This window comes from Protopterus annectens, chromosome 14.part0 (genome assembly GCF_019279795.1).
Source record: "Protopterus annectens isolate FY-2018-M chromosome 14.part0, PAN1.0, whole genome shotgun sequence".
NCBI classification, from domain to species: domain Eukaryota; kingdom Metazoa; phylum Chordata; order Ceratodontiformes; family Protopteridae; genus Protopterus; species Protopterus annectens.
The window spans coordinates 989,498,722-989,526,709 of NC_056748.1; the positions used below are offsets into that span (position 1 = coordinate 989,498,722).

At 43.5% G+C, this 27,988-nt stretch overlaps 1 protein-coding gene across 2 annotated transcripts in view; it reads right to left on the reverse strand.

Moving 5' to 3' along the window:
• TUBGCP2 (tubulin gamma complex associated protein 2) overlaps positions 1–27,988 on the reverse strand; it is a 1,158,397-nt gene that overhangs the window by 509,511 nt on the left and 620,898 nt on the right. For both annotated transcript variants that reach the window (XM_044056780.1, XM_044056781.1), the window contains exon 11: positions 26,984–27,164. In XM_044056780.1, the coding sequence (XP_043912715.1) occupies positions 26,984–27,164 (181 nt within the window). The remainder of the gene's footprint in view (positions 1–26,983; positions 27,165–27,988) is intronic.

Consider the following 27,988-nt stretch of genomic DNA (forward strand, 5'->3'; position numbering starts at 1 on the left):
TTAAATTCATATTTTGATACAGACACCTTAATGCAGCAAATGGGGGTGCTGTACTCCCAAGATGAGGCCCTTTAAATGCGGCATTAAATACAAGTCACACATGCCTAAGCTGCAGGTAGTTCATCTGAAAGTTGATCCCAACAGCAACACTGAAGACAAACAGGGGAGTTTCCCACTGTGTTCTGGTCAGTTTTTTTCTGGTCAGTCTGTGATTGCTTCAGGATGAGTTCATAGGTTAGTACTAGGCTAACTGCCCTTGTGGGCCATTTTAAGCCTAGCCAATTGCCCCATATGAAAATCAAACCCTGCACCTTGTGTTTGTAAGGTGAACACCTTAACCATTATGCCAACATCCCAAGTTCTCCTTTTTTCTTTTGAGGCAAGAAAGTTGAAGATTTTTAGTTACTCAGGCTATTTGTATACTTCCTCCAGAAAGGGTTAACCTGTAGACAACCAAACTGACTGTGTGGGAGGGGGTTAGAGAGTTGAGAAACGGTCTGGGTGCTTTATCCTAGGCAGGATACAACCTATATGGTACTGCAGCAGTGGGAATGATGAACATTAATTAGGGTACAAGAAGACATTAACCACATAATTCTACGCTATTATCTTGCTGTGGCACCTGACATGTCTGCCAAAGTTTCATGAACCTTGTATGTTCAACTTTAATGGCTGGTATAAATATCTTATTTAAAGATGAGTCCAGAGCTGTTGGATGCAACAGACTTCTCCTTCTGAAGATGACTTCCATATCATGAAGTGCAATTTTATTTGACAAAGGTGCTGCTCAGACTGTTCTGAAAGAGTCTGCCATTATTAAATTGTTATTCAAAAAAAAGAAAACCATATATGTGGGATTGTTATGAAAAAAAAAGACTAAAGCAATGTAACTTATGAAAAATTTTAGGGCTGTGAAGTGGCCAGACAGGAACTAAAGACTAAAAGTGTGACATGTCCACTTAAAACCTGAATTATTTTTTTGTTAGACTAAATTATAGGAATGACAAGGCATGCATCTTTCATGCCCAGAGTGGACATCTAAGTCTCTTTACATATCAGCTGCAGCAAGCTTTTGTAGAATAGCATTGCAGACACTATGTAATTGCAGATTTGTTCAAGTTTGACAAACATGGTACTGGTCATTTATCTTTTTAGTACCACAAAGACTATGGCATGGCTTAGATAGTAAATGCAACAAATACGCTGACCATTAAAGCCACGGGATAAGTGTGTATCAAAAGTTTAAGCAAATTTTTTTAAGTATGAATTTTTTGTTGAATTCAGTTTTGTCTATGTAACTCACCTTAACTCGTTAGTGATGGAACCAGTGCACAGCCTAGTTCTGCTGTCAAAGAAAGGGCCTGCTATGCTGATGTCAGCTTAAACGACCTTTACTTTTGCTTGAACAGGCCTACACAAAGCACTAACACCAAATGCATGAAGTGTCTGGAAAATGCCTTCTGCGTTTCCCCCACCACTTGGTATCAGTTACATATGTGGTATCAGTTACATACGACTATTTCTATTTTTATAACTTCTTGACAACTGTTACTCCTTGTTTAGGTGTGCCTAATAACATACTATTTAAGTCTGTTCCTGGCTGCAGTGTAATTTGTATAACAGTATTTGATTTTGCAGCTAGAGGCTGGTAGTTCTGTAATGAATGGCTGCAAGTAGAGTATCACTAACTTTATCTACGTTCTGTTTTAAATTAAGAAGTCGCTTCTATATTTTCAAAGCTAAACTTTGATCTGCATATAAATGACTATTATGTGTTTTATTCAACAGCATTCTCTGAGATGATATGAGGTACTGCCGACTATACCAGGAGAAGTAGGGAAATGGATGTGTAACATATGCCAGCATATCTAGTTAGAGTTTTATACATAATTAAATGTCATTTGCATATCAAACTGATTTGTACTGGTGCTTTGTGTTGACAATCTATTTGTAAAGTTGCTTGTGTTAAAATTCTACTAACAGTGGGTCCTGCGGGACAGAAAAGAAATACACCTGTATGTCTGTCTGTACTGTAACTGTTGAAATTAATATATTGTAACAGAGGATAGTAGATGAGAAGAGGTTAATCTCAGTCCAACTAACTTTGGAAAATAGTACGAACTTAAATTACCTGGTTTAGGCCATAAAGACTGTATACTACAGTTATACTACAGTTCTAACTGCAGCCAGAGACAAAATGTCTATGAAAACCAGAACTAGGAATACTACTGCATTGTACTTGGGGGTGAACTAATTGCTACCCTGGAAGGGTAGAAGTTTTGACATGGTTTTATACCTTTCAGATGCTATAAAAAGAGTTATGTACTTACCATAACTTGGAATCCGTGCTATCCAGTATAATTATTCATCACAGATGGGTCGCAGGATCCAACATCCTCCTCTTCCCAAGATCCCTTGCTACCTACAACCCTCAGATTGAGTTTGCTGGATAGTAAAAGGAAGACAGTAAGTACTGCCTAAAAATAAAAGGATAATAAGGGATACATTCCTCACTAATGCCTCAATCACCAGAAAGAGGGGGACAGAGCATGGGAACGTAATGAATAATGACAATGGATAGCACAGATTCCAAGTTATGATAAGTACATAACTCTTTATCTGATGCTATCCATGTAATTATTGGTCATGGATGGGTCAGAGTCCCCGGCTACTAAAAACCCTGCGAGGCCTAATGCAAGGATATGCCGGAGCACAGAAGAACCAAAGAAAGTCCTGTTCCTAGACACAAAGTCTAACTTGTAATAAGCAACGAAGATATGGGGGGATTAGATCAAGTAGCAGCAGCACAAATCTCATCCAAGGATAATCTAGCCAGAAAAAGTTGCTACTGATCTAGTAGAGTGAGCCTTGACTGGTCCGGAAAGCTCCAGGTATCTGCTTTCATAAATGTAGGAAATGCAGCTGGCAATCCAACAACAAAAAGACACCTTGGAAACCACTTGCCATCTCTTAGCTTGAGAAAAGGCAACAGAGAGCCGATTAGACCTCTGAAATTTTTCTGTCCGCTTAAGTTAAAAACGTAGTTGCCTATGAACATCCAAGCAATGTAACTGATATTCTCCTTTATTAGAAAAGCTGGGAAAAATACAAGAAGATGGATGCACTGATTAAGATTCGGCTCCAAAGCTACCTTAGGAACAAAGGAAGGATTGGTCCTGACAGAGATCCTATCCTTATGAAACACCATGAAAGGAGGTTTAATACACAGAGCCTGCAATTTGGAGACCCTCCTGGCTGAATAATATCTAGTAAGAAGGCCGTCTTCCAAGACAGAAATTTAAGATCACAGGTAGCTGCAGGCTTGAAAGGTTTTTGTGGCAAGGACTGCAGCACTAGTGTGAGATCCCAAGGAGGGGAAGGATCCTTTACAGGGGGTCTGAGCACAAAGATCCCTTTATGGAAAGCCTTACACAGTCTAGAAGAAAAGGTGGGACTCTCACCCAAATGGAAGTTGGAGATGGCAGCCAGTTGGAGTTTGATCATTGAAAACCTAGCATCCTGTTGAAAAAGAGAGGCTAGTAACAGTAAGATGTCTGGAGCAGACACTGAAAAAGGGTCTAGATTGTGCTGTTTTGCCCAAACAGAGAATCTTTTCCATTTACTGGAATCAACCTTCTTGGTAGAGTGCTTCTGGGAAGCCAAAATAATAGACTTGACTGGGGAAGAAAGCCTGGACTATGAGGGAATCAATGGAATTGGAGGTACCAAGCAGTCGGACGAAGGGACTGCAGACTGGGAAGAGGAAGCCCCCAAGGATGGGAAATGAGATCCGGAATGGGATCCAGTATCCAGGGTGGATATTTCAGACGAGACCAAAGAAGGGAGAACAACGCCTGACAAGGCTAGAAGGGGGAAATGAGGAAGAGGGAAGTCTTCAGGTGATGAGCTTTCTGTAAGACCTTGGGAATGAGAGGAATAGGGGGATAGGCATACAAAAGACTTTGTGGCCAATAGTGAATCAGTTCGTCCCTGGAGGATTCCGTTGTTGGGAGGATCAGGGTGAAGTATTTGCTGCATTTGTGATTGATTGTAGAGGCAAAGATAGCAGCAACAAAGACCCCAGCGGTCGAATATCTGACTTGTCACTGACAGATTCAGGGACCACTTGTGAGGACACAGGATAGACCTGCTGAATTTGTCAGCTAAGATGCTGGAACTGCCAGGAATATGCGTTGCAAGAAGAAAGCACCTGGAAGACATTACCCATTCCCACATCTTCATGGCCTCTTTGCACAGGGGATAAGATCATGTTCCCCCCTTCCTGCCGATGTACCAGACCACCGCCATGTTGTCTGTCTGAATTGCAGTGGGTCTGAGAGGGAGGCAGTCTTGAAAGGCCTGCAATGTAAGAAGGACTGCTCTCAACTCCAGGACAATGATGTGCAATTTCGTCTCTGAGGGGGACCATGTGCCTTGGACAGTCCTTCCCCGATAATGCCATCCAAAAGAGAGGTGTCACTGGTCACCATGGCTTGGGGTTGGAGAAGACAGAAGGGTCCGTCTAGAAAGAGTTCCTGAGCCTGACGTCACCAAGCAAGGTGATGTCTGCAGACTAGAGAAATCCTGATGGTTGTGGACATGGGATGAAGGTGGGCTGATCACTGAATCGCAAGGGTCCATTGTAGAACTCTCATGTGAACTCTGATGAGGAGGACTAACTGCATCGATGCCGACATGGAATCTAGGGCTTGCAAGATTAAATGGACTGAGGGACGTTCCAAATCCAGAAGAAGACGGACATGATCTTGAATCATCTCGACTCTGTGTGGGGGAAGTGCTATGGCCTCTGACGCCATGTCTAGAAGGATACCGATAAACTTCAGATTCTGACATGGGATAAGATGAGATTTGGGCAGGATGACCGTAATGCCTAGGTTTTGAAAGAGACTGAATGAGTACTCTGTGGCCATGATGAACGGATGCCTTGTGGGTGCTGTGAGGAGCCAATCATCGAGGTAAGGGAAGACCTGGAAACCTTGCAGCCGGAGATGGGCTGCCACCCCTGCCATACATTTGGTGAACACTCAGGGAGGCTGAGGTGAGGCCAAACGGCAGGGGTGTGAACTGGTAGTGATTGGCCACCAGCCAGAAGCGCAGGTATCTTGTACAGCATCTGTCTATTTTGATGTGATAGCATGCATCCTTGATATCTACTGAGCACATCCAACTGTCCTTGCGCAGAAAAGGCAGAATGGACTGAACAGTGACCATCCAGAACTTCAACTTCTTAACTGACAGATTTAACATGCTAAGTTCCAGAATGGGACGCAGGTGCCTGGTCTTTTTGGGCAAAAAAGAAGGAAGAGTACGTTCCAGACCTTCGTTCTCCTGTTGGGACCTCCTGGATGGCTCTTTTTTGAAGAAGGTCTTGGAAATCTAGAAGGGCCAACTCCCTCTGATGTGGTGGAACATCTGGGAGAGATTTTTGAGTTGGAGGGGGCTGAAAAAAGGAGACGAAGTTGTGAAGGCTGCCAGCCTAGCCAGGTAGAATTGTATAGATAATTCTATCATTTGTAAATATGAATGTTGAACTACAGACTTGCTTTCTTAAATGAATGAATATGCTGTGAAATGTGAACTTAAAACAATGTAACAACATTGCCCTCTGCTGTAAAGAAAGCTAAGACAAGCATTTCTTGCGTATCCTTTGAAGTTTAAATTATTTCATGACTGGACAGATGAAGGCATCCTGCCTATTGTTTTAACTTAAGGAATAATTACTAGAGTTTAGATGTGGAATGTCTTTTACTGATGTAGTTTCCTGCAGCTGCAAGATAAAAAAAGAATGTAGTATCTGTCAGCCTGGGAACCCTAGTGTAAAAATGATGTAATAGGAATCAGGACTGAAAATAGCAATTTAAACAGAAGGCATTAAAGCATTTTTTTTCTTGATCATCCAACTCACAGCCCTGTCTTGCTCTTATGTAAGTCTGTCTTAGATTTGTGTTTTCTTTTAGAAATAGCTAGGAGCTAGAAAGATTAGACTAAGTGTTTTTCTGTGATGTCAGAAAGTACAGTTGTGTACACTTACCATAAATGCAGATGTTCGAGTGTATTCACTGTTGCAGTTATTACATTTGGGTTATCTGCTTGCAGTAGCCCTTAGTCGGCCTGATTAACAAAGTCTTGGGTCCTGCGTCGGTTGCTGTCCCTTCTTCCATGACGTCAGGTCGTCAGGGGAATAAAACATGCAGCTAATGCCATTACATCAGTTTTTCTTGCCCCAGATGTCAGATGCACCCCTAATGGGGAGCAATTAAATCTATAAATACAAGGATATACCTCCAAAAATAGCAAATACACCAAAAAGCTTTTTGAGCATAGTAAGTGAGAGTAGAGGTATAGCCAAAAGAAGAAAGGGGGCTGGAGGGTGGGTAACCAGGACTGCAACAGTGAATACACTTGAACATCTACATGTATGCTAAGTGTACACAACTGTACTATGTTCTTCATGTTTCAATGTTACAATCATCACATTTGGGCAGATTCCCAAAGCTAAGGTTAGGAGGAGGAATTTAAATAGAATTAGGACCAGCTAGAAGGCCCTGCAAGACTGCAGTGGCAAAACCAGCTCTGAATTTAGAGAAAATTGGCAAATGATAATGCTTGGTGAAAGTATGTACAGAACTCCAGGTAGCAGCTTCTAGGATGTCCCTTGTGGGACGCCCTTGAGAAAGGCTGAAGAGGTAGATGCAGCCCTGGTTGAATGGGATCTGATGCCCTGTGGGATAGGTTTTCCATGGTGCTTATAGCATAAATGAATGCAGTGGCTTATCCATTTTGAAATGGTTTGCTTTGAAATAGCTTTCCCCTCTGTCCCTGCAGCAAATGCCACCAGCAGTTGTTCAGATTTCCTTTGAGGTTTAGTCCTGTCCCAGTAGAATCCAAGTTGTCTGTGCACATCTAAGGAGCGCAGTATCTGTTCCCCTTTGTTCTGTCGTTAGGAAAGAAGGTAGGCAAATGAATGGACTGATTAAGAGCCACACTGGATACCACCTTGGGCATGAAGGAGGGATTGGTTTTGAGGGACACCCTGTCTGCATAAAAGATGATGAAAGGCTCCACTGCCATAAGGGCCTGTAATTCAGATAACTTTCAACCAGTGATTGCTAAAAGAAAAGCTGTTTTCCAGGAAAGGAATTTTAAATCTGCAGTAGCAGCTGGCTCGAAAGGATGAAGCGTGAGTTTCTCCAAGACATAGTTAAGGTCCCAGGCTGGAGTTAGGGCTCTCCTGGGTGGCCTTCAATTTTTGGCCCCTCTGAGGAAATGCTTGAGCAGTGGGTGAGAGACGAGGGGAGTTTCTGTGCTAAAATGAGCTGAAATGGTTGAGGCATGAATTTTGATGGATGAAAAGGACAAGCCATTATGAAGCATCTCAGTCAAATATTGGATAATCTGAGGTAAATTGGGCACTGCTGCGCTCATCCCTTGAGATTGGTTCCAGGCACAAAATCTTTTCCATTTTGCAGCATAAGATTTTCTAGCACTAGGCCTCCTTGCCTCTAAAATGATATTCATCACTTATTTACTGAGGGATGGTAAAGGAGAGATTAGATAATGAGCCAGGCTACTTGATTCAGGGCTTGCAGCTGAGGGTGCAGAATCTGGTTCTCCTGCTGAGACAACAGGGAAGGAGTCTGAGGCAAGTGGCATGTGGCCAAGCGTGACACACTGCGCAAGAAGGGGTACCAGTGTTGGCGTGGCCAGTCTGGTGCAATTAAAATCGTCCTTGACTTGTCCTGTTTGATCTTTAGTAGTACCTTGGAGAGCAGAGGCAGAGGAGGAAAGGCATAAACTGATAGGTTTTTCCAGCTGAAGGATAGAGCATCCACTTTCTAAGCTAGCTTGTGGGGAATCCTTGTGCAACATTTGTCCAATTGATGGTTCTGGGGGAGGCAACCATGTCTATATCTGGGCTCCCCCATTTGCTTGTCAACATTTTGAAAATCCTTGGTTCCAGTTTCCACTTGTGGGGGTCCATGAGGTTTCTGCTTAGTCCATCTGCCAGTGTATTTAGTTCTCCTGGCAGGAATTGAGCTTGTAGATTCACCTGGTAGCTCAAGGCTGTGTTCCACAAAGGGCAGTGCAGAGATTTGATAGAGCATGTAGCCTGCTTTGAAGCGTAGGTATCTTCTGCAAGACTCCCTGATAGGGATGTGCAGGTATGCTTCTTATAAGTGTAGTGTTGCCAACCATGCATCTTTGCCTAGCATAGGAAGCAGCTGGTGAAGAGTCAGCATTTTGAATTTTGGAATCACCAGAAACGTGTTTACAGTAGAAAGGTCCACGATAGGATGCCAGGTATTGCCTTTTCTGTTTACCAGGAAAAGTCTCGAATAGAAACCTTGTCCCTTTTCCTCTTCTGGTACCAAGGGAATAGCCCCCATGCTTAAGAGAGAGAGTACTTGATTTTGGGCCTCTGCCCACTGATTTAGGGGTAGATCTGGCCACCCGCTTGGTGTTGGTAACGTGTGGAAGTGAAATCTGCATCCTTGGTACACTATATTTAAAACCCATTTGTCCTGGGTAATGAGTTCCCAGTTTCTGGCCTGCAGACCAATCTTTCCGCCTAAAGGAGCCATTCAGTTGGGAAGTGCTTGGAAGTTTTAAAAGCAAGTCGTTGAGACAGTTTTCCATAGGGGGAGTCTTACTACTCCCAGATTTGGCTGTGGAAAACCTCCACTGCTTAGTCTTGTGTGTCCTCTGGGACTGAAACCTGAGGTTTCTGCTGTGTCTAGGTTTGGCTTTAAAAGACCTGGAAGGGGCTGGAAAGGACCAATTCTTAGAGGGCCAGTGCCTACTAAATCTAGGAGGCTGAATTTGTAAGAAATCTTTAACAGTTTGCATAGATTTAGCTTTATCTTCCATCTTTTTAAGAACTTCCTCAGCCTTGTTGCCAAACAGGCGGTCCTGACTTAAGGGAGCATCCAACAGTTTAGCTTTAACATGATCAGGCAAAGATTGCCCCTTAAGCCAAGCATGCCTTTTGAGCACAAACCCAGTAACAGCAGCCCTACAAGAGGCGTCTAATGAATCAAATCCACATTGCAAAGTATGTTTTCCAACCTGTTCAGCAGAATGCATTAAATCCTGTAATTCTTTATTTTCAGCACAGTCAGGAATCAGTACAATTTTCTGTTTAAGCAATCCAGTAACATGTTGTTGATACTTTAACATATGAAACTGGCAGTTTAAGGCCCTAATAGCCAAGGTTGCAGAAGTGTAAACCTTCTTACCCCATCTATCCAGCGCCCTGGAGTCTCTATCAGAAGGGGTAGGATTTTTAGCAGTAGAAGCCTTAATGCCCTTGGGTCCCTGTGAAATAGTCTCTGGATCCGCAATAGGATTTTTAAAAAGGAACTTGTGAGAATCAGGAACCCTGTAATATCTGTCAGGTTTTCTGGGAGTAGGAGGCAAAGAATCAGGGGCCAAACTAGATTCCAAAAAGGCATAATCAACAATGTCTAGTACAGGAGGTATAGCTAAATGCCTATGCTGAGGCAGGAGTAAGAAATCCCTAAGCCTCTTTTTTGAATTAGAAATATCCTGGCTCTACCAGTGGAAATGCTCCCTTAGAGTACGTACAGTTTCACCAAAAGAAAAATCCTCTGGGGGGGAAGCAGAGGGAATAGAGTCCTCTGCATCAGAATCCTCAAAAGTAGATAAGGGCAAATCCAGATCATCAGAAGAATCAGAAAAATCAGAATCCTGGTCAGAAGATTCATAAACAACTTCAGTCCTAGGTCTCTCAGAAGAGGGAGGCTGGCTTCCCCTGATTAGAGTTATAAGATCTTCAGCCATTCTTATCATTTGTTTTTTTAGGCATAGAGGCCTGAGCATGCGGCCTGGGCATTGGTTTCTTAGGCACAGTTTGAGATTTAGGCCTAAATGAAGAAGGAGGCGTTGGTTTACTATGCAAGTCTGTAGGCCTGAATACACCTTCAGAAGCCGGTGCCTGCACAGCGGCTCCGGACCCATCCAAAGTAGAGACATCCACAGGTTCCACAGTTGAAGCATCTCGCGGCATACCGGACTCCGAATGGGTCTCAGTAGAGGCCTGCAACTCAGAAGTAGCGGGTATCAGGGGCTGCGAAAGCACCTCACTGAGTACTGGTGAACTGGCGACTGGCTTAGGAGAAGTGTCATCGGCAGTTTTGGACCTCGGCGGCCTGTCCCTGTCTTTATCTTTGTGTTTTTTCGGAATCCCGGTAGTCGAATGACTAACCGACAACATTTCTGGATATTTATTTATTCATTTTACATTTGTTAACCGGGAAATTCCGACTGGACCCGATCCATTTTCAGTGGAGGCCCGAGGAGAAAAGCACCAGCATCAAGTTATACAAATACAGTACATCCAGCATAATACACAAAGCAGGTTACATCATGTATGCTGAGCATAGTAATATAACAAGAAATTAATAAAAACACTCCAGGTAAAAGAAGATATAGAACATAGGTAAAAGACAATGTCTGTTATGGTACATCCAGCATAATACACAAACAGGTTTTATCATATATGCTGAGCATAGTAATATAACAAGAAATTAATAAAATACTCCAGGTAAAAGAAGATATAGAACATGGGTAAAATAGTTAAAAGTACCCTTTCAGATGACCAAGCCTACAGAGGATCAGAGAGGAGTTTGGGGAGTTAATAGTAGTATGGGTAGGGTTATGTGATACAAGGGCATAACCAGGTACTAAGACGGTGCGATTTGAGGGAGTTTTTGAATATGGATGTGGAGGGGGCAGTGGACACGGATAGGGGAAGAGAGTTCCAATTTCTGGCAACGGTGTGGGAGTAGAGCGCTTTCCCTGCATTACTGTTAGCCTTGGTGCTGGAGAGGACAGATTTTTCACTGGATCTTAGGTACAGGTTTGCAGTATAGACAGTAAGTAGGTTGGATAATGAAGGGTTTTTTTCAGGATATTTGAGAATATTGTAGGCTGTGCCCAGCTGGTGACAGTTAAGTAGCTGTGGTAGCTCAAGCCATTTTAGTTCTTTTAGTGCAGCACAGTGATGGGTTCTACAGGTTGAGTTAGTAGCCAACTTGGCTATTTTATTGTAGCATGATTCTAGTTTGTCTAGGTCATATTGTCTGATTTGGGTAAAGATTGGTGCTGCATATAATAGAGTTGAGAGGAGGTGGCCTTGTGCAAGAGTGACTCTTGCTTTTTGTGAGAGAAAGGACTTATGCCTGTATAGGGAGCCTAGTTTTTTTGTGTACTAGTTTTATGTTATGTGAGATGTGAACATCAAAGTGGAGATTACTATCTATTTCAATGCCCAGAAGTTTGGTGTGGTTAGAAGGGGAGATGGTGGTGCCGTACTTCGATGTTATGGTAAAGGAGAAGTTTTTTTTTTTTTATCTATTAGGGGTAAATAGTAGCACTTTTGTCTTTTTGGGATTTAGAATTAATTGGATACCTGCTAACCATTTTTCTACTGAGTTAAAGGCATCTTGAGTGAGTGTATGTAGGGTGGAGGGAGATGAGGCGGAGCAGATCAGGGTTGAATTATCCGCATATTGTATGAGTGTGGCATGTTGTGTAGAGCTATTGAGGTTATTTGCGAAAAGGGAGAACAATAGCGATAAATACATTTATAAATAATTAGATAATTAAACCGAGAACCAAAATATTTAGAGGTGAAAATATACTGACGACGGATAGTGCGCTGATTAAATAAGGCACAAAACCGACAGCAAGGTACATTGTGGTCAGGGCCTAGACAAAGAATACAGTACAGATGAAAATCTTTGTGAGGTATTTGCTTTCCACAAGTAATGTAATTATTAACTTTTACTGGCATCAGTAAGGAGCAAGAAAAAGTTTCCCCAACTGGGTACTTAGCTTTAGTTGAAGACTTCTGAAATTCGAAAATTAGAAGTTATGTACTCACCATAACGTTCCATCTGAGTAGGTGTATTCATTTGTCTGCAACCTGTGGGTTATGGATCCAGTTTCCAGCTATGGATCCAAGCTCTCAGCTCCTCCCCTCACCCATAATGCCCTGCTCTACCCTCATGACCTCAGATCGAGTTTGCCAAAGCAACAATACCCTCAAAAGGGTAACAAGTAATATGCAGGAAACTGAAAGGCCAGGGGGATAGGAGGCGGGGATGAGAAGACAGTAATGAATACACCTACTCAGATGGAACGTTATGGTGAGTACATAACTTCTAAATCTGAAGTAGGATATTCATTTGTCTGCAACCTGGACAGAGTCCCCAGCTACCTGAATCTTGGGCCATCATGGAAGGATATTCCGAGCACCGCGAGCCAAAGGATGCTCTACCCTGGATGCAAGATCCAACTTATAGTGAGAAATAAATGTATGAGATGAAGCCCATGTAGCTGCTGCACAAATATCATCCAGAGGAATCCTAGCCTTGAAGGCTGCTGAGGTAGATACTGACCGGGTTGAATGGGCATGAACACCCCCGGGGCCTTCCTGACGCTTGATAAGCCAATAAAATGCACTGTGAAATCCAGCGGGACAGAGAAACTTTGGAAATTGCCCAAATTGAATTTTGCAAAGGAAATAAACAGCTGGTCGGATTGCCTATGACCAGCTGTCCTGTTGAGATAAAATCTTAGTTGCCTGTGAACATCTAGTGAGTGTAGCCTATATTCACCTTTGTTTTCATACTTAGGAAGAAAACAGGGAGGTTAATGGATTGATTGATGTTTGCTTCAGAAGCGATTTTAGGAAGGAAGGACGGGTTGGTCCTGAGGGAGACAGATAAAACCAAGTAAGGAGGTTTAGCTGATAAAGCTTGAAGTTCAGAAACTCTCTTGGCTGATGTAATGGCTACCAAAAGGCTGTCTTGTAAGACAAGAATTTGAGGTCCACTGTCAAGGCCTGTAGGACCAAAGAAAGGTCCCAAGGAGGAACTGCTTGCTTAATAGGGGCCTGAGAAGGAAAGTACCTTTAAGAAAAGTTTTGCACAATTTGGCTGACATAAGAGGATTAGACTCTTGACCAATGTGATAGTGAGAAATTGCCGCCAGTTGAACTTTGACTGTGGAACTGCTGGCACCATCATTAAAGAGGTTAGAAACTCAAGCACACGGGGAGAGGAACTTCCATTTGCTTCGTAAACCTTTCTAGTGGATGGTTTATGAGCCGCCACCAAAATAGCCGGAGTCCTTATCAAGAGTGGAACTGGAGGAGGAGGAATGCAGGATGGATGGGATATCAGATCCGAATAGGATCTAGAATCCAAGGAGGATTCACCGAGTGAGACCTTAGGAAGGGGAACCAGATCTGTCGAGGCCAGAACGGAGCAATGAGAATCATTCTGCAACCCACCGAGAGGCTTTCTGAAGAACTTGCAGCATCAGAGGCAAGGGTGGATAGGCATACAGAAGACGGGTGGCCAAGCATGCACCAGAGGAGGTATCAAAAAACTGTCGCACTTGGTGTTTGAGGAGAGGCAAAAAGATCGCATGAAGGGGTTCCCACAATTGAGAGACCACGCTTGTCCGCTAGGATGTTGGATGGTGGAGATTGCCATTCCCCAACTCTCATGGCCTCTCGACAAAGAGGGTAACCTTCCCCCTCTTGCTTGTTGATGTACCAGAGAACAGACATATATTGAATCGCAATTGTGTTCTGTTCCCAGAAGAAAGTCCTAGCACTGCTCCTAGAACATTGATATGCAGTAAGGTCTCTGAATGTGGAGCCACCACAAGAGAGAGGTCTAGAATTGGTCTTAGTTCCCTGGCCTTTGGCACTAAAAGAACCTATTCAGGAGAGACCTTCGATCGATCTGGGTCTAGGGGACGGGGCTATGGCTCTCCTTTTTTCTCTGCAGATGGCCTTTACAAGCTGCCTCCCTTGACCGGTGGTACGCCTCTGGGGGACTTCATCAATTTGGTGAAGAAAGGAATTTTATATCCCCTGATATGACGGCGGGAGACCCACGTCCGGCTTATATGGACTCCCCATGCCGGACTCCCGTCGAACGCCCCACTGCCTCCAGAGAAAGCAGTCAAGCAGCTCCCTTGCAGTCGCTGCGCGGCTGCTCAGGAGAAAGGCCCTGGTCCCGGCTTGTTCCTGCTCTGTTTAGGGCGGCGCCTCCCTCTCCTCCTCTGCCACGGAAGGACTGGTTGTCCGGAGCAGGTTGGGGACTGGTCATTCGAACTACATCTTCTTTCTTGTGGTTCCGGGAGCCGGGCCTCTGGGGTCAGGGAGTCCCGAAGGGCGGGGGTGGGCGAGAGTCGGATGGTAAAGACGCCAGGACCAGCTTGGACCTCTGGGGTTGAACCCTGCACAAATGGAACAGCCAGATGTGAGGTGTTCAACCCCAAGAGTGTGGCCATCAGGAGCTTATGGCCACACTCGAGTATTTAGAAAACAATAAACTATAAAAGCACAGGCCTCACACACAGAATAAAATATACTACTGTAAATAAAATTAAACTAAAACAGTCAATAAAAATAGGAAACCTACAACTTTCACACAAAAAGTTTAAAGAAAGCAAAAATATTCTAATTTTGTACAAGAAAATTCCACTTAGCTGAGAGCTATAGAAACCACATCCAGTTACCAGCGCGGCAAACAAGATCTGGGGTCATGAGGGTAGAGCAGGGCATTATGGGTGAGGGGAGGAGCTGAGAGCTTGGATCCATAGCTGGAAACTATGCCGGTTCGGATCCGATATCGGATCCATAACCCACAGGTTGCAGACAAATGAATATCCTACTTCAGATCGAAAATTTCAGGAGTCGGCCAGCACTTGCGAACTGCTTCTGCTTCGGGCACCGCATGGCAAGAAAGACTGATGTAATGGCGTCGGCTGCATGTTTTATACCCCTCACGACTTGACGTCATGGAAGAAGGGACAACAACTGACGCAGGACCCAAGACTTTGTTATTCAGGCCAACTGAGGGCTACTGCAAGCAGATAACCCATATGGAATGACTGCAACAGTGAAACATGAAGAACATCTGTACTACTGATTTATTTCAAGTATTTCTGTGTGATCTCTGAACTCTTGACTAGCACTGTCTGTTTAGCAGAAAGTATTGTCTTGTGGTTTTAATTATTTATTATTAAATATTTTAAAACTTTTTAACTGTGGCTGGTTTGTGTAGAGATAATTTAAACTCTTTAGAGTACTTGTATGCCTTTGGTAAAACTGTACAAAGCTACTCTAATAGCTTTAACCCTGGGCTATACTACCAACTGGATAATAATATTGCACAGTAATAATTGGACACCCTTTTAAGGGCCTTTGAGTAGCTGATAATTATTAGTGGGTGGTGGCAGATGGTACTACTGTATAGTCTGGGAAAAAGGGGCACAGCTGGAGAACCTGTGCCAGCCTTCCCCAGGAGTGTCTGTGCGGTTGTATAAACTCTTCTCAAAGTGTGTGTGTGTCAGCTACTTCGGCAAGGGCATGAAGCATTGGTTGGACAGAGCTGGTGTTAGAGGTTTTAGCTTGCTCACTAGGCTGAGATCTGGACCCTATAGCTGTGCCAGTGGGGAGTCTTATTGGGGACTTGGAGAGCAAGGGAGCGACCAGCCCCGGACTAACTATGATCTCTGTGTGCTCTTAAGGGAAATTGCACTTTACTGTGTGTATTTGTTATCCTCTCCTCATATATGAGACACCCTCTTTGGTGTTAGTGGTGAGGATTGAGGCTCCTTGACTGCTGGGCCAGGGCACGGGCGTCACATATTAATTGGTGGCAGTGGTTGGGATATCCTCACATATTAATTGTTTGGCAGCGGTGGAATATCCACATCACATATTAATTAGTTGGCAAATACTAATTGGCTTGTAGTGGTGTGAGTAGAGTGAATCCTGTAGCTTGTGTGCAGTGAGCTTTGAAGGTGTTTTTGTACTCTAAAACAGCCACGCAGCTAATACTCAGAGTCCAGATCACAATTATTTTATTTCTTTTGTTAGCTTAGTTAGTCAGGGTGAGCAGGCAGCATGTCAGCAGAGGAGTATGGAAATCTGACTAAGAGCCAGCTGGCGGAGATGTGCCAGGCTAGGGGACTGGTGCATGGAAACCTGACTAAGGCAGACCTGATTGCAGCCTTGGTTACAGCTGCATCAGAAAACAGCAACCAGGAGGACAATCAGACTGGCAGTGGAGATATAATACCCTCTGAGAATGGACAGCTCAACCTTTTTGCAGTGGACTTAAGAATCCAGCTGAAGATATAGACTTGAGTTGGAGGCCAGGCGTGTGGAATTAGAAGCAACTGAGAGACTGAAGCATCTAGAGAGTGAGGAGAATGAGAAACTGCTACGCCTAGAAGCTGAGGAAAAGGAAAAGCAGAGGCAGCATGAGAAGGAGATGCTGACTCTTCGCCAGAGTCATGGAGGTAAGGGGGAAGGGAGTAACTGGACCCCAGAAGCACAAAAGGTCAGTAAATGTCTTCAGCAGTTTAAAGAGGGGGATAATTTTGATAATTTCATTCATATGTTTGAGAGGGTATGTAAACAGTATGAAGTTGACCAAGGGCTCTGGGTACAGTAACTGTTTTATTTAAAATGTCTGACGTTGCATGTTTTGATTATATTGCTCTAAAAAATTGTCTGTTAGAATTGTTTAAGCTAACACCTGAAACGTATCGGAAAAAGTTTCGTGAGCATAGACGCAAGGTAGATGAAAGTGTACGTGACTGGACTAGATAGTCAAGAGAAGGTGGTAAACACTTGCATCACACCACATTCATCACATAGTCCCTCAAAACCTACACCACCAAAACACACACATAAAAACACAAAACACACACCTACATTCACGGAGGCTCTCAGTAAAAACCTGCCCAAGCAACAGGGACCTCCAAACAGAAACAGAAGCAACCTCCAACCCAACACAACCCAAATGACACATAGCCCACAAACTCAGCGTGCCACTCAACCACAGCCCATAAGGCATAACAACATACCCAACACTCTAGTCATAGGTGACTCTATAGTCAGGCACACTGATGTTCCACTCACCAGGCTAAACAAGGAGAAAGTCACTGTCAGCTGCCTGTCGGGTGCCAGGATCCACCACATAACGCATGCACTCAGGTCACTCCACAACAAATACAAATATGACTCTGTCATTGTCCATGTTGGTGTGAAAGATCTGAGACGTACCTCTTTGGAGTACATGAAAAGGGACATGGAGGAGCTGTCTGATCTTGTAGCCCAGGCAGGTATGACCCTAGCCCTGAGTAGCATCCTGCCATCACCCAGAATAATACCACAGTACAAGGACAAAATGATTGACTTCAACAATTGGCTAAGCTTCTGGTGTAATTCTAAGGGGATCCAGTACCTTGCTGCCTGGGATGAGATGATCGACAAACCACAATACTTTGCCAGAAATGGTCTGCACCTGTCGCCCCTGGGATTCCAAATACTGACTAATGCTCTAGCCACCCCTATAGCGCCTTTTTTAGGCAAGGTTCGAATGACAAATTCACCACCATAACAGGTAAAAGTAGGCAAAATATGAGGGTATTGTTACTCAATGCTAGAAGTCTAAACCTCAAAATGCACTCACTCGAGGCACTCCTTAAAATGGAGAACATCGACATCTGTGCAGCGACAGAGACCTGATTCAAGGCTCCAGAGAGTACCCCAGCATTACCAGGCTATAATTCATACCACACCTTTCGGCCACCTAACCTGGACCGAAACACTAAAGGCGGAGGCGTGTCCATATTCATTAAGGATATCCACACCTCTAGGCTAGTTGCTCAGCATAATGCATCCGAGATTATCCAAGTGCAACTAACTCTGGGCAAGACCACAATCCAAATTTTAGCTTGCTACAGATCCTCCACCATGCCCCAGGATTCCCACTTCTCATTTCTTGATCCACTGGAAAATATTAGGGTACAACCTAACACCCTAATAATGGACGATTTCAACTACCCCACTATTAACTGGGAAAACTATTCATGTACCAACTCTTGTGCTCAAAGTTTTCTGGAATTCATAAATTCCAATGCCTTGGATCAACTTATCCACACACCCACCAGGGGCAGCAATATCCTGGACCTGGTTATTACCAATATGGGCAACATTGTGCTCCACACCAGAGGTCAATTCCTCGTTGGTCAGATCTGACCACAAGCTAATCTCTCTAGACATCCATATGCCTCCCCCACCCCCATTAGGGAAACCATCATAAAAAATTTCTCCAAAGCCAACTTCACACTTCTTAAGACAGAAGTGGCAAACTTCACGACATCCAAGCTGATGGACAATAGAGGTACGACTGCTGAATCCTACCCAAATGCACTTTATAAGCACTTACACAAGTGCATGGATCGTGCAATCCCTAACAGAACCAATATGCTATCTTCCAAAAAAAGGAAGCTAATCTGGTGGCCCCCTGCCATAAACAAACTCTACAACAGAAGAAAGAAACTGTTGCAAAAAAAGAGTACAATCCCATGATTGGAGGAACTCCCTGGTCAGCCTCAGTAAGAAGCGGAGAGCCCTCATAAATTCCTCCAAAGCTAGTTACGAAAACAAAATTGCCACTGACTCTAAAGACAACCACAAAGCATTCTATAGCTATGTCAAGAATCTCAATGGCAACACTCAGATCTGCTCTGAGTTACAGCACAATGGCACTAAATATACAGAACCAACTGATATTGCCAACATCCTGGCAGATAGGATCAGTGCTAACTTTACCCTCCTCTCATCCCCTAAAGGGCCCATCTCTATACCGGAAGAGTGCAAAGTTCCTGTAATCACGGCTACACAGGTAAAAAAAAAACTCTCCAAAGCCAAGAACACAGCAGTCATGGGACCTCACAACATCCCAGGCTGCGTTCTACATGAACTACAGAACGAACTGGCACCCCACCTAAGTACCATGTTTAATCATAGCCTCACCTCAGGCTATGTCCCCACTGAATGGTGCACAGCGATGGTTATCCCACTCCACGAAGGGGGAGCCACCACGGACCCCGGAAACTACCGCCCCATTAGCCTGACGAGCCTGGTCTGCAAGGCTATGGAACGTATCATCATGGAACTTATAAACAATGGGATTGGTAATCTCCAAACTCTGGACTCCACCCAGTTCGGGTTTGTAAAAGGCAGATGATGTCTCCTAAACCTTTTAGACTTCTATGAAGCGGTCACCAAAGCCGAAGATGAGGGTAAGGTGGTTCACACAGCCTATCTAGATCTCGCCAAGGGTTTCGACACCATCCCCCACTCTAGAATTATAGACAAACTCACTAAACTAGGTATAAATCCCTATGTCACAAGATGGGTTGTCAGCTGGCTCACTGACAGAACCTACACTGTGAAAGTAGCAGACTCCAAATCCAATTTCAGACCAGTGACAAGTGGAGTACCACAGGATTCAGTCCTGGGTCCTCTCCTGTTTGATATCTACTTCTCTGAAGTACAGGCTAACACAGAAGCTCTTTGGCTAATGAAGTTCGCAGATGACTGCACGCTACAAGCCATAATCAAAACTCCAAAAGATGTGGACAGCCAACAAAAGGGCCTCACTGAGACAGATGCTTGGTGTCAAAGCCATGGCCTCAAGCTCAATGCCAAAAAGTGCATTGTCATCCCTTTTGGTAAAAACTCTGTAACCATGAACTACCACATAGGCGGTAGTCTACTTAATACCGAAAGTGTGATAAGAGACCTTGGGACACAGGTGGACACAGTAGTCTCTCATTTGATAATCACATTTCCACAGTAGTCAGGACATCCTTCTACGTGGCACACCTCATCACAAAAGGTTTCTCATCCAGGAAAAAAGAGGTCACTGTCCCCCTCTACTCGTCACTCATTAGACCCATTACAGAGTACAATGCCCCTTTTGGTATGTACCTCACAAGATATCTACAACTGGAAAGGCCGCAAAAATACCTCACAAAGAGGATTACCGGTCTCAAACAGATGCCCTATGCAGACCGTCTCAAAAAACTGCAGCTTTCCTCCGTCACATATCGCCTACTCAAAGGGGATCTCTGCCTAACACACAAAGCTATGTCAAACCCAGAGCTTTTGGACATGCTCCACTTAAAGAAATCCCAATCCTTCCGAGCTACACGCTCTAGGGACTTAAACCTTGTCACCACAATAAACAGAACATGCTGGAGGGATAGATTCCTGTCCCAGAGACTTCCCACACTCTGGAACAAGCTACAGATCTATATCAAACAAAGCTCCTCATTAGCACTCTTCTAGAAAAATCTTGATGATTGGATGGGAGATAGGAAATTCACCATGGGGATCACTTCTGTGGCTCTACTCGACAGTGGCACAGGGCCAATAGTCTAGTATCTACCTATGAACCTATGAATATGTTGCTGAATTGAGCACTTATTTCCATAGGTGGGTGAGTGGATGTCAGGTCACCACTTCTGACGAGCTGGCAAGCCTTTAGGTGAGGGAACAAGCCCTTAGCACTTTGCCTGAGGACATGAGGATCTGGTTAGCTGATAGACAATATGCTACTTCAGATGAGTTGGGGAAGAAGGAAGACCTATACCTAGCAAGCAGGACAGCCCTGCACAGGAAAGGGACCCCCAGTACTGCTCATGGGTCTAAAGGAAACCATGGTGGGCAGCACAGAATGCCACAACAGAATCTGCCAGTAGCAGGGAAAGCCACAAGTCCAAGTACATGTCCAGGAGCTAGGGTTAAATGTTTTGAATGCAACCAGTGGGTTCATGTGGCATACAGATGTCCACAGAGGCAAGGTGGGGAGCAAAATGTGAGGGAGCCAGTGAGTGGGAAAGACAAAATGCCAATAGTAGGTTGTCTTGGGACAACAAGGGTACCAAACTTCCACCAGAGACTATATCCTATTGTAGTGAATGGCAAAGAGGCCATTGCCAAGAGAGACACAGTCTCTGATATAACCATTGTATAGCCTACAATGGTTACAGAGGAGCACTTATTGCCTGGGCAGTCTACTCTAGTCAGGGCTTTAGGAGGGATCCCATTCCAAATACCTTTGGCTAGGGTTCACCTTGACTGGGAGGGGTGGAAAAGGAAGCCAGCAAGTAGGTGCGTTTGAGGATATACCTGCAGATGTCCTGGTAGGAATGATTTTGATAGTGCAGTACCATGTGCTTGGGCAGTTACACACAGTCAGGCTTGGAGACAAGCAGGTAAGTCTGGTAGCCTGGGGGAGACCCAGACAGACTGCATACTTGCAGCCAGGACTGGTGAGATGGTTACTTCAGGGAGTGAGCTACGCTGTTGCAGTGAGACTGAAGGTGAGCCGCAGCTGCTTGTGGGTACTGATGGTCCCTTGGACAGAGTGACTGCAAAGGTAGACCCAGTCTTTCCTTCTTGCTCACATCGGTAAGTGTTCCTTTGACTTTAGGCCCAAACAAGGACGAGCCACCAAATGGGGTGCTGACCAAAGGATGACTTGAAGGGCTCCGTGAAATTACACAAGCGCATCCAGGAATGTCTCCTAAGGGCAAGTCCAGAACCCACTAACCTGCTCGCTCCATTGGCTGCATAAGACATGAGCCTCATGGACGAGTTGACCACTGAATTTAGGGTGGCAAGCTGTGAGGATACCTTGTCTGCCACCCCCATAGCTACTGTACCCTGTACCCTGTAGAGTATCTCCTAGCACTTTCAGATCATCTCTCTGAAATCTCGTAAAATGCGTGAGGTAGTTACAGGGACCTAAGGGTGAAGGCCGCTGAGGAACAAAATGTGCTTTCCATATCTGTCCAAGGTCTTTGACTCCTTATTCGGGGGAAGGACAGATGTAGAAGTCTCAGATAATTCCTTCTTTGTGGCCACCGCCACCACCATGACATCTTCAGGAACTCCTTTAGTAAAAAAGGTTTTGTCATCCAGCACAGTGATAAATTTGTTCAGCCTCTGAGGGACAGGCTCCACTGTATCTGGAGATTCTCACACCTTTAGAGACACTAATTCCATCAGTTCATCGAAAGGTGGGGACACCCAGGCGGCTGAAGGTCGAGACACAAAAGCCTTCAGATATATGGACTCCTCATTAGAGGGGGTAATGGGTTTCCAGCCGGCTCTCTTTCTAAAGATTTCCAAGATGTCTGCAAAGGATACATCTTCAGAGGGTGATCGTGGGGACCCTTCAGACTCCTTGAGGTCCATGTCCGATGTAACAGACTCATCCGGGGAGTCTATATGCTTCCTCTTGCATGTTTTCTTCTGGGGAACCTCTTCAGTGGAGCATTCTGGAGAGGATTCGGAAGAAAGGGTCGCACCCAATGGGGCTTTCTGAAGCTCAAGGTCTCTGTGCCATTGGGTAATTGCCTGTGCAGAGACAGTTGCTCGTGCTTTCTAGGACAGAATGCTTGGTCCTGACAGTATAGATGATGTCTGTGGGGACAGAGCTCTCCTCATGGCTGCGATGGCCTCCTTCCCATGGCCCATCACAACCCCAGGTTCCGAAGAATCTGATGATTTATCCAGTACCATGGGAGTTGGCTCTGAAGCTGAGGCAGGGGCAGAGCTCACTCGAGCTGATGCTCCAAGGGGTAGTGTCAGAGCCGAAAAAGTCTTGGTTCCACTGTCCCCCTGGGAACCGACCGGTGAGCATCGGCTCCTAGATACCCCGGGGGGCTCTGAGGTAGTCAGAGTGATCGGAACCAAAGAATCTTCAGAAGATCTTGCTTCCGTCGGTTTCATCACTGTTGGTGCCAAGCCTTCCGGCTCCGAAACTCGAACTAGAGTCGGAGGAGGAACGGAAGATATAGGGATGGGCACTGTCGGCTCCGAACTCACTTGAGTCGGTAAAAACAATTTAGCAAGTGCCGGTGTCTGCAGTAATCGCTGCACCACACAATCCACATCGAATTCTGATAAGCTCCTGGAGGACATGGAAGATGGAGCCAATGACTGGAGCAGAGGAGACCTAAGAGTCAGGGAGACCGGCTCCAAAGCAGGTGAGTGGCTTCGGACTGTAAAGACCGTCAGTTCCACCACACACGGAACCAAAACGGTAGGTCTGTCTTGGTCAGATTTTTTAGAGATTGTCTGAGACATTCTTGACTGTTTTGTCGATGGCTCCTACGATGTAGAAGAAGGAGTAGAAGACCTCTTTGCATGAGGTTTGGGTGAACTTTGATCCTTGTCCAAGGCTTCCTCAAAGAAGGATTTAATTAAGCCTCTCAAAATCAACTTGTCTTACGCTCTTGTAAGACCCTAGAGCTAAAGGAATGACATACAGAGCATATTTCCTGCAAATGGATTGCCCCTAAACAATAAACAGAGTCTGTATGTCCATCCGTGAGGGACATATTTTGGAACACCTAGGACATTTTTTGAAACCAGATGGTTTCACCTCTTTTTGCTTTGACATTGCTAATAACACTTCTACACACACACACACACACACACTAAAGACACCCTCTAACTTAAACAGGAGCCAACAGAAAGGAAAGCTTTCTAACTTAAACAAGCCTTAAAACAAATAAAAAATTCACACACACACTCAACGCTTAAGGTAACTTTAAGACTATTGGTAACTACAAGCTAGATATGGAAACCAAATTTAAATGCATACAAGTATATATAGATATATAAATACACTAAACTAACCGCTCTATACTAAACACACTGCAGGCCAATAAACGGAGTAGGGATATGAGGGTCAAGTACAAACGACCCTCAAAAACACATGAAAAAATACAATTTCTAGTAATATATATATTAAAGAACTAACGGCTTATCTATCCAAATAAAGACCTAAACATGACGGCCTGAAAAAACACAGTCTAAATATGTAAGAAACAACTAACAACTACTTTGCAAGAGTACAATTTCTGATAATATAACCTAAAGGACTACCGACACAGCCTAACAGTTTATCTATCAAATTAAAGGCCTAAACACAATGACCTGAAGAAACACACTAACTAGGTAGTAAGCAATTAATAACTATTCTAATAATATCAAAAGACACTAAGCACACTATATAACTATGGAAACGAACCCCAAAAACTTTAGCCATAACCAGCTTTAAAGATGAAAAACAATTTCTACTTAGCCCGAGCTAGTCGTAGATCCCATCTGTTTCAGCAGCAAACAAGACTTGAGGAAAGCACTGCAGCATCATGGGATAGGGATGGAGCCATGAGCTAGTTTCAAATCTCAAGCTTTAGTAACTGGCTGAGTCGGAACAGAGGATTGTTTCCGAACCCATCAGTATAGAATGAAGATGAGACAGGAAAACTTCACACCTTCTGTTACATCAGCAGAAGCAGGATCCCATGCCACCAAGACAGCTAGGTTTAGGACTAAAGATGCTGGGTCTGACTTCAAATTGTTAAAATGTTCTGTCTACTAACAAGTGGTCTATATAACTGGTCACCTTTATTAGGTGTAGGCGGCTGGGATTAGGGACACATTATAACAACATTAATTAGTGATACCCTGAAAAGACTGAATAAGGGATCGTCTTGCACAAGACTGAAGCTTAGCTGCCCTTAGTAGATAACAATGCCTCAACTTTTGTGAAGGAACATCCTTACTAACATATCAGCAGAACAAACTGTAATGAATAATCATCACTGTACAGTCAGCAGATTCTTGAGTAGGAGCAGTAGCTTTATTTGTACACAGATGTTGGGTAGCAGTACTAATATGCAAGGATACTACACATTCATTCTCTATAAAGTGGGAAATGCAAGCATTTATATACATCAATAACTTAAGACAACCTACTATGACAGAGTTACATTAATGGCAAACAGTGCTCATAGGTTCATAGGTAGTTACTAGGCTTGCAGTCCATGTGACGGCTGAGGAGCCTAGCCCAAATTCCCAGATGCCCCCAAGCACTGTCTGGTTAAATGGCTGGCTTAAGATCACACAGTAGGTCACTGAGAGAATTAAACCCTGTGCCATAAGAACTACAGCTCATAGCCTTAAACCTCTGTGCCAACTATTATTAGTCCTCATCAAACAGGAGTGTTCAGAACTCTTTTGTCAGTTGTTGTCAGGCTTGTCCAGTCACGTTGCATTACCTTATCAGAACCGTCCTTCCTTCCATGCAGACCGTAGGTATTAAATCAGTTAGAAAAACAGTCCCTGATGAACATGAACTATTTCTCAATTTTCTTGATACATCAGCAGTTATATTGGGCATTCAAATACAAAGTGAAGAATGCCATTACCTATCCTGTGTCAGTCTGACTTGTAATTGCAATTAGAAAAGCACACATTAAAAATTAAGATGCACATAACATGGCACTGGCTAACACTTCATCAGACTTATGGTTTCTCCAAAGATCAAATCTTTTGTTGGGGAAGGACATGAATAGTATTATAATCGGTGCATTGTACCAAGAAGACTCAAGACTGTTTCATACAAAAAAAAAAAAAACTTCATCTGAGAAGGGGAACTTATTTTCTTAGACAAAATCATAGCAAAAGTAGACAGTTAACTAGGGGACTTGCACAGGACTCATGTGATGCCTTCAATGAAGGACCTTTAGCAGTCCAACTATGCTGTGCTGTAATCTGTGATTTGGACAGTATTTGTCTGATCCTAGACCACCTAAAACACCACCAATTTAATTAAGTACCTTGATCCATGTCAGTATTTGCACGGACTTGCACAGTGATATGGTTCTGAGGTAAACCACTACAGTCTCCCACTGAGGGGATTCTCTTTCTTTTGAAGATAGTCTGTCTCTGTGATTATTCAGCTGAAATAACCTAAAAGTCAGTTTCTTTTGTTTATAATTTTTTTTATAATCCTGCTTCAGAGACAGGTCCTCAATTCTGTTTTTCATAATTAAAATCACTATTTTTCATACCATTATGACAGACTTTACTTCTTTGTTTGTACTGGAAGCCTTTAAAAGTGTTTCACCATTAAACCAGATAAGAATTTAATTTTCATTAAAAATTCTCTCACTTTTACCTGTTCTTTTCTGCAGGATTCTGTATTCTTCTGTTCTCAACCATATTTAAATTGCTAAGCTTTGACTATTTTTTCTTTAACTTTTACATTTTTGACTTAAATTCTTTACTTTTAAATTTGTATGTGTTTTTTTTCTGTAATAAAGATGTCTTTAAAGTTTTCATATTTACCATTTTAGTGGCTGTGTTATACTGAATAGTCTATCGATTTATTTAATTTGTTTGTTAACTGCAGCAGACCACTGATCTGCATGGACTTTTTTTTAGACTTGGCCTATTTGCAATGTCTGATTAAGTGACTTGCTCAAGGTCACACAGTTAAGGAAATGTCATTTGACAGAATAAAACCCTGCATCACAGGAAGCAGCTCATTAGCCTTAATCTTCTGTGCTACCTGCCAAAATTACAGTAAGTAAAGAACCCAAACAGTGCAAATGTTTCATTCACGCTAGCAATCATAGGTATGCTCATTAACTGATTTCCTGTGGAAATGTTACTATACTCAATTAAAGAACTCTAATTAAAGTTATGACTCTTTTTTTTTTTTTGTCTCAGTAAGAATGTTTAGAAGAGTTTGCTAGTAATTAGTAGGTAGAAACTTTGGTCCAAAATTCAGTGATGAGCTGTACATGAACTGAAAATGCAGGTATGTAACCAATGCTTTAGAAAGAAGCAGAGAAGATCTAAGAAAAGACCCTACTGAGTTGCCTTTACTGAGGGCTCATGCTGCCCAGTGATGGTATAGCTATAGGACAAAGTTGGCCCTTGCTCCTACAGGAGTATGCTAATTCTAGTAAGAAAGAAAGAAATTCAGGCCTGATTGCAACAGTCACAGAACAGGAGAAACCAAATATTATGCACACTGCTACAGGTATTCTCCCTTTGATACCTGACCGCTCTTGTTCACCAGTTTAAGACAAATGTATTCTGTCGACTACTGTTTTAAGTACTGTGCAATCTCTTGTGCGAGGGAATGTTGGAAAACTTCACTAACAGTGAAGATGCTTTACAACATCAGTTTTGTAATAAGTACTAATGGTACAGTTTCTATTTACATGAAAGTTCTGTCCTTACCTTTAAGTCATCCTTAAAGGGGTCAGTGTTAGCTGTGCTCATTCTCAATGCCAACTCCAACAAAGCTTCTAGCCTTGTAGGAATAATGTCATCAACAGGTTTCTTCAGTTCTTCTTCTGTCAGATCCATGAAATGAACAAAGAAGTCTCCTTGGGCCATCAAGAAGTAGTTTTTGATTGACCTACAAATAAAAGCACACCTAATTTCTTTAAAGGAATTTCTCCAAAAAGAATGATATGAAATATTTTCATTACAACCAGGGAAAATAAGTAAAATTCACTTCATCACTACTGGACATTTAAATGCCTTACAGTGAAATAGCAAACACCACACTTCCTTCACCACCACAGAGACAGCTAAACCAAATGACTTCTCAGTATGCACGTCACGAGCAAAGGCATATTATAATGACTGGCTTACTGTTGTACGATCTACAAACAGATACAAAGCACTACTATGAGTGTACTCACAATAATGGGATAGCTCTGTCCAATGCCATATTAAATCAAAACATTTGGGTTACTTACTGATGAAACACAGCTGGTAGTGGCCATTTCCTCTAGATGCAGTTTGCACTGTGTAGGCCAGCTCTGATCCTGCACTAACAGTAGTGATGTCTGTATGTATGAGCTCCTCCCAATGAGCACAACTGGCTTGGCCTCAGATCAGTTCTTCTGAGAAAGGAAGTTGTACGCAGGTGTTTGTGTGTGTGTGTGTGTGGGGGGGGGGGTTACACAATTACTACTCAAAAAGTAGTGAACATAACCTAAACTATGTACAGAGACAAGTACTCAATAAAGCTCTTACTAAGTCCCATGTGACCTGGGTGCTATTAGCTTCTCATGTGTCTGATGCTCTGGCAAGGAGGCAGGTACACCAGTCCTGGAGAGTGTGGGTATGTGCATCAGCACACAAAATGGGTGGAGCTTACTATAGGAGTCTGGGAAGCCATCCGTGGAGTGCGTTCTGAAAGGTGGGTAAAGCAGCTTGATGGTGTACCTCCTG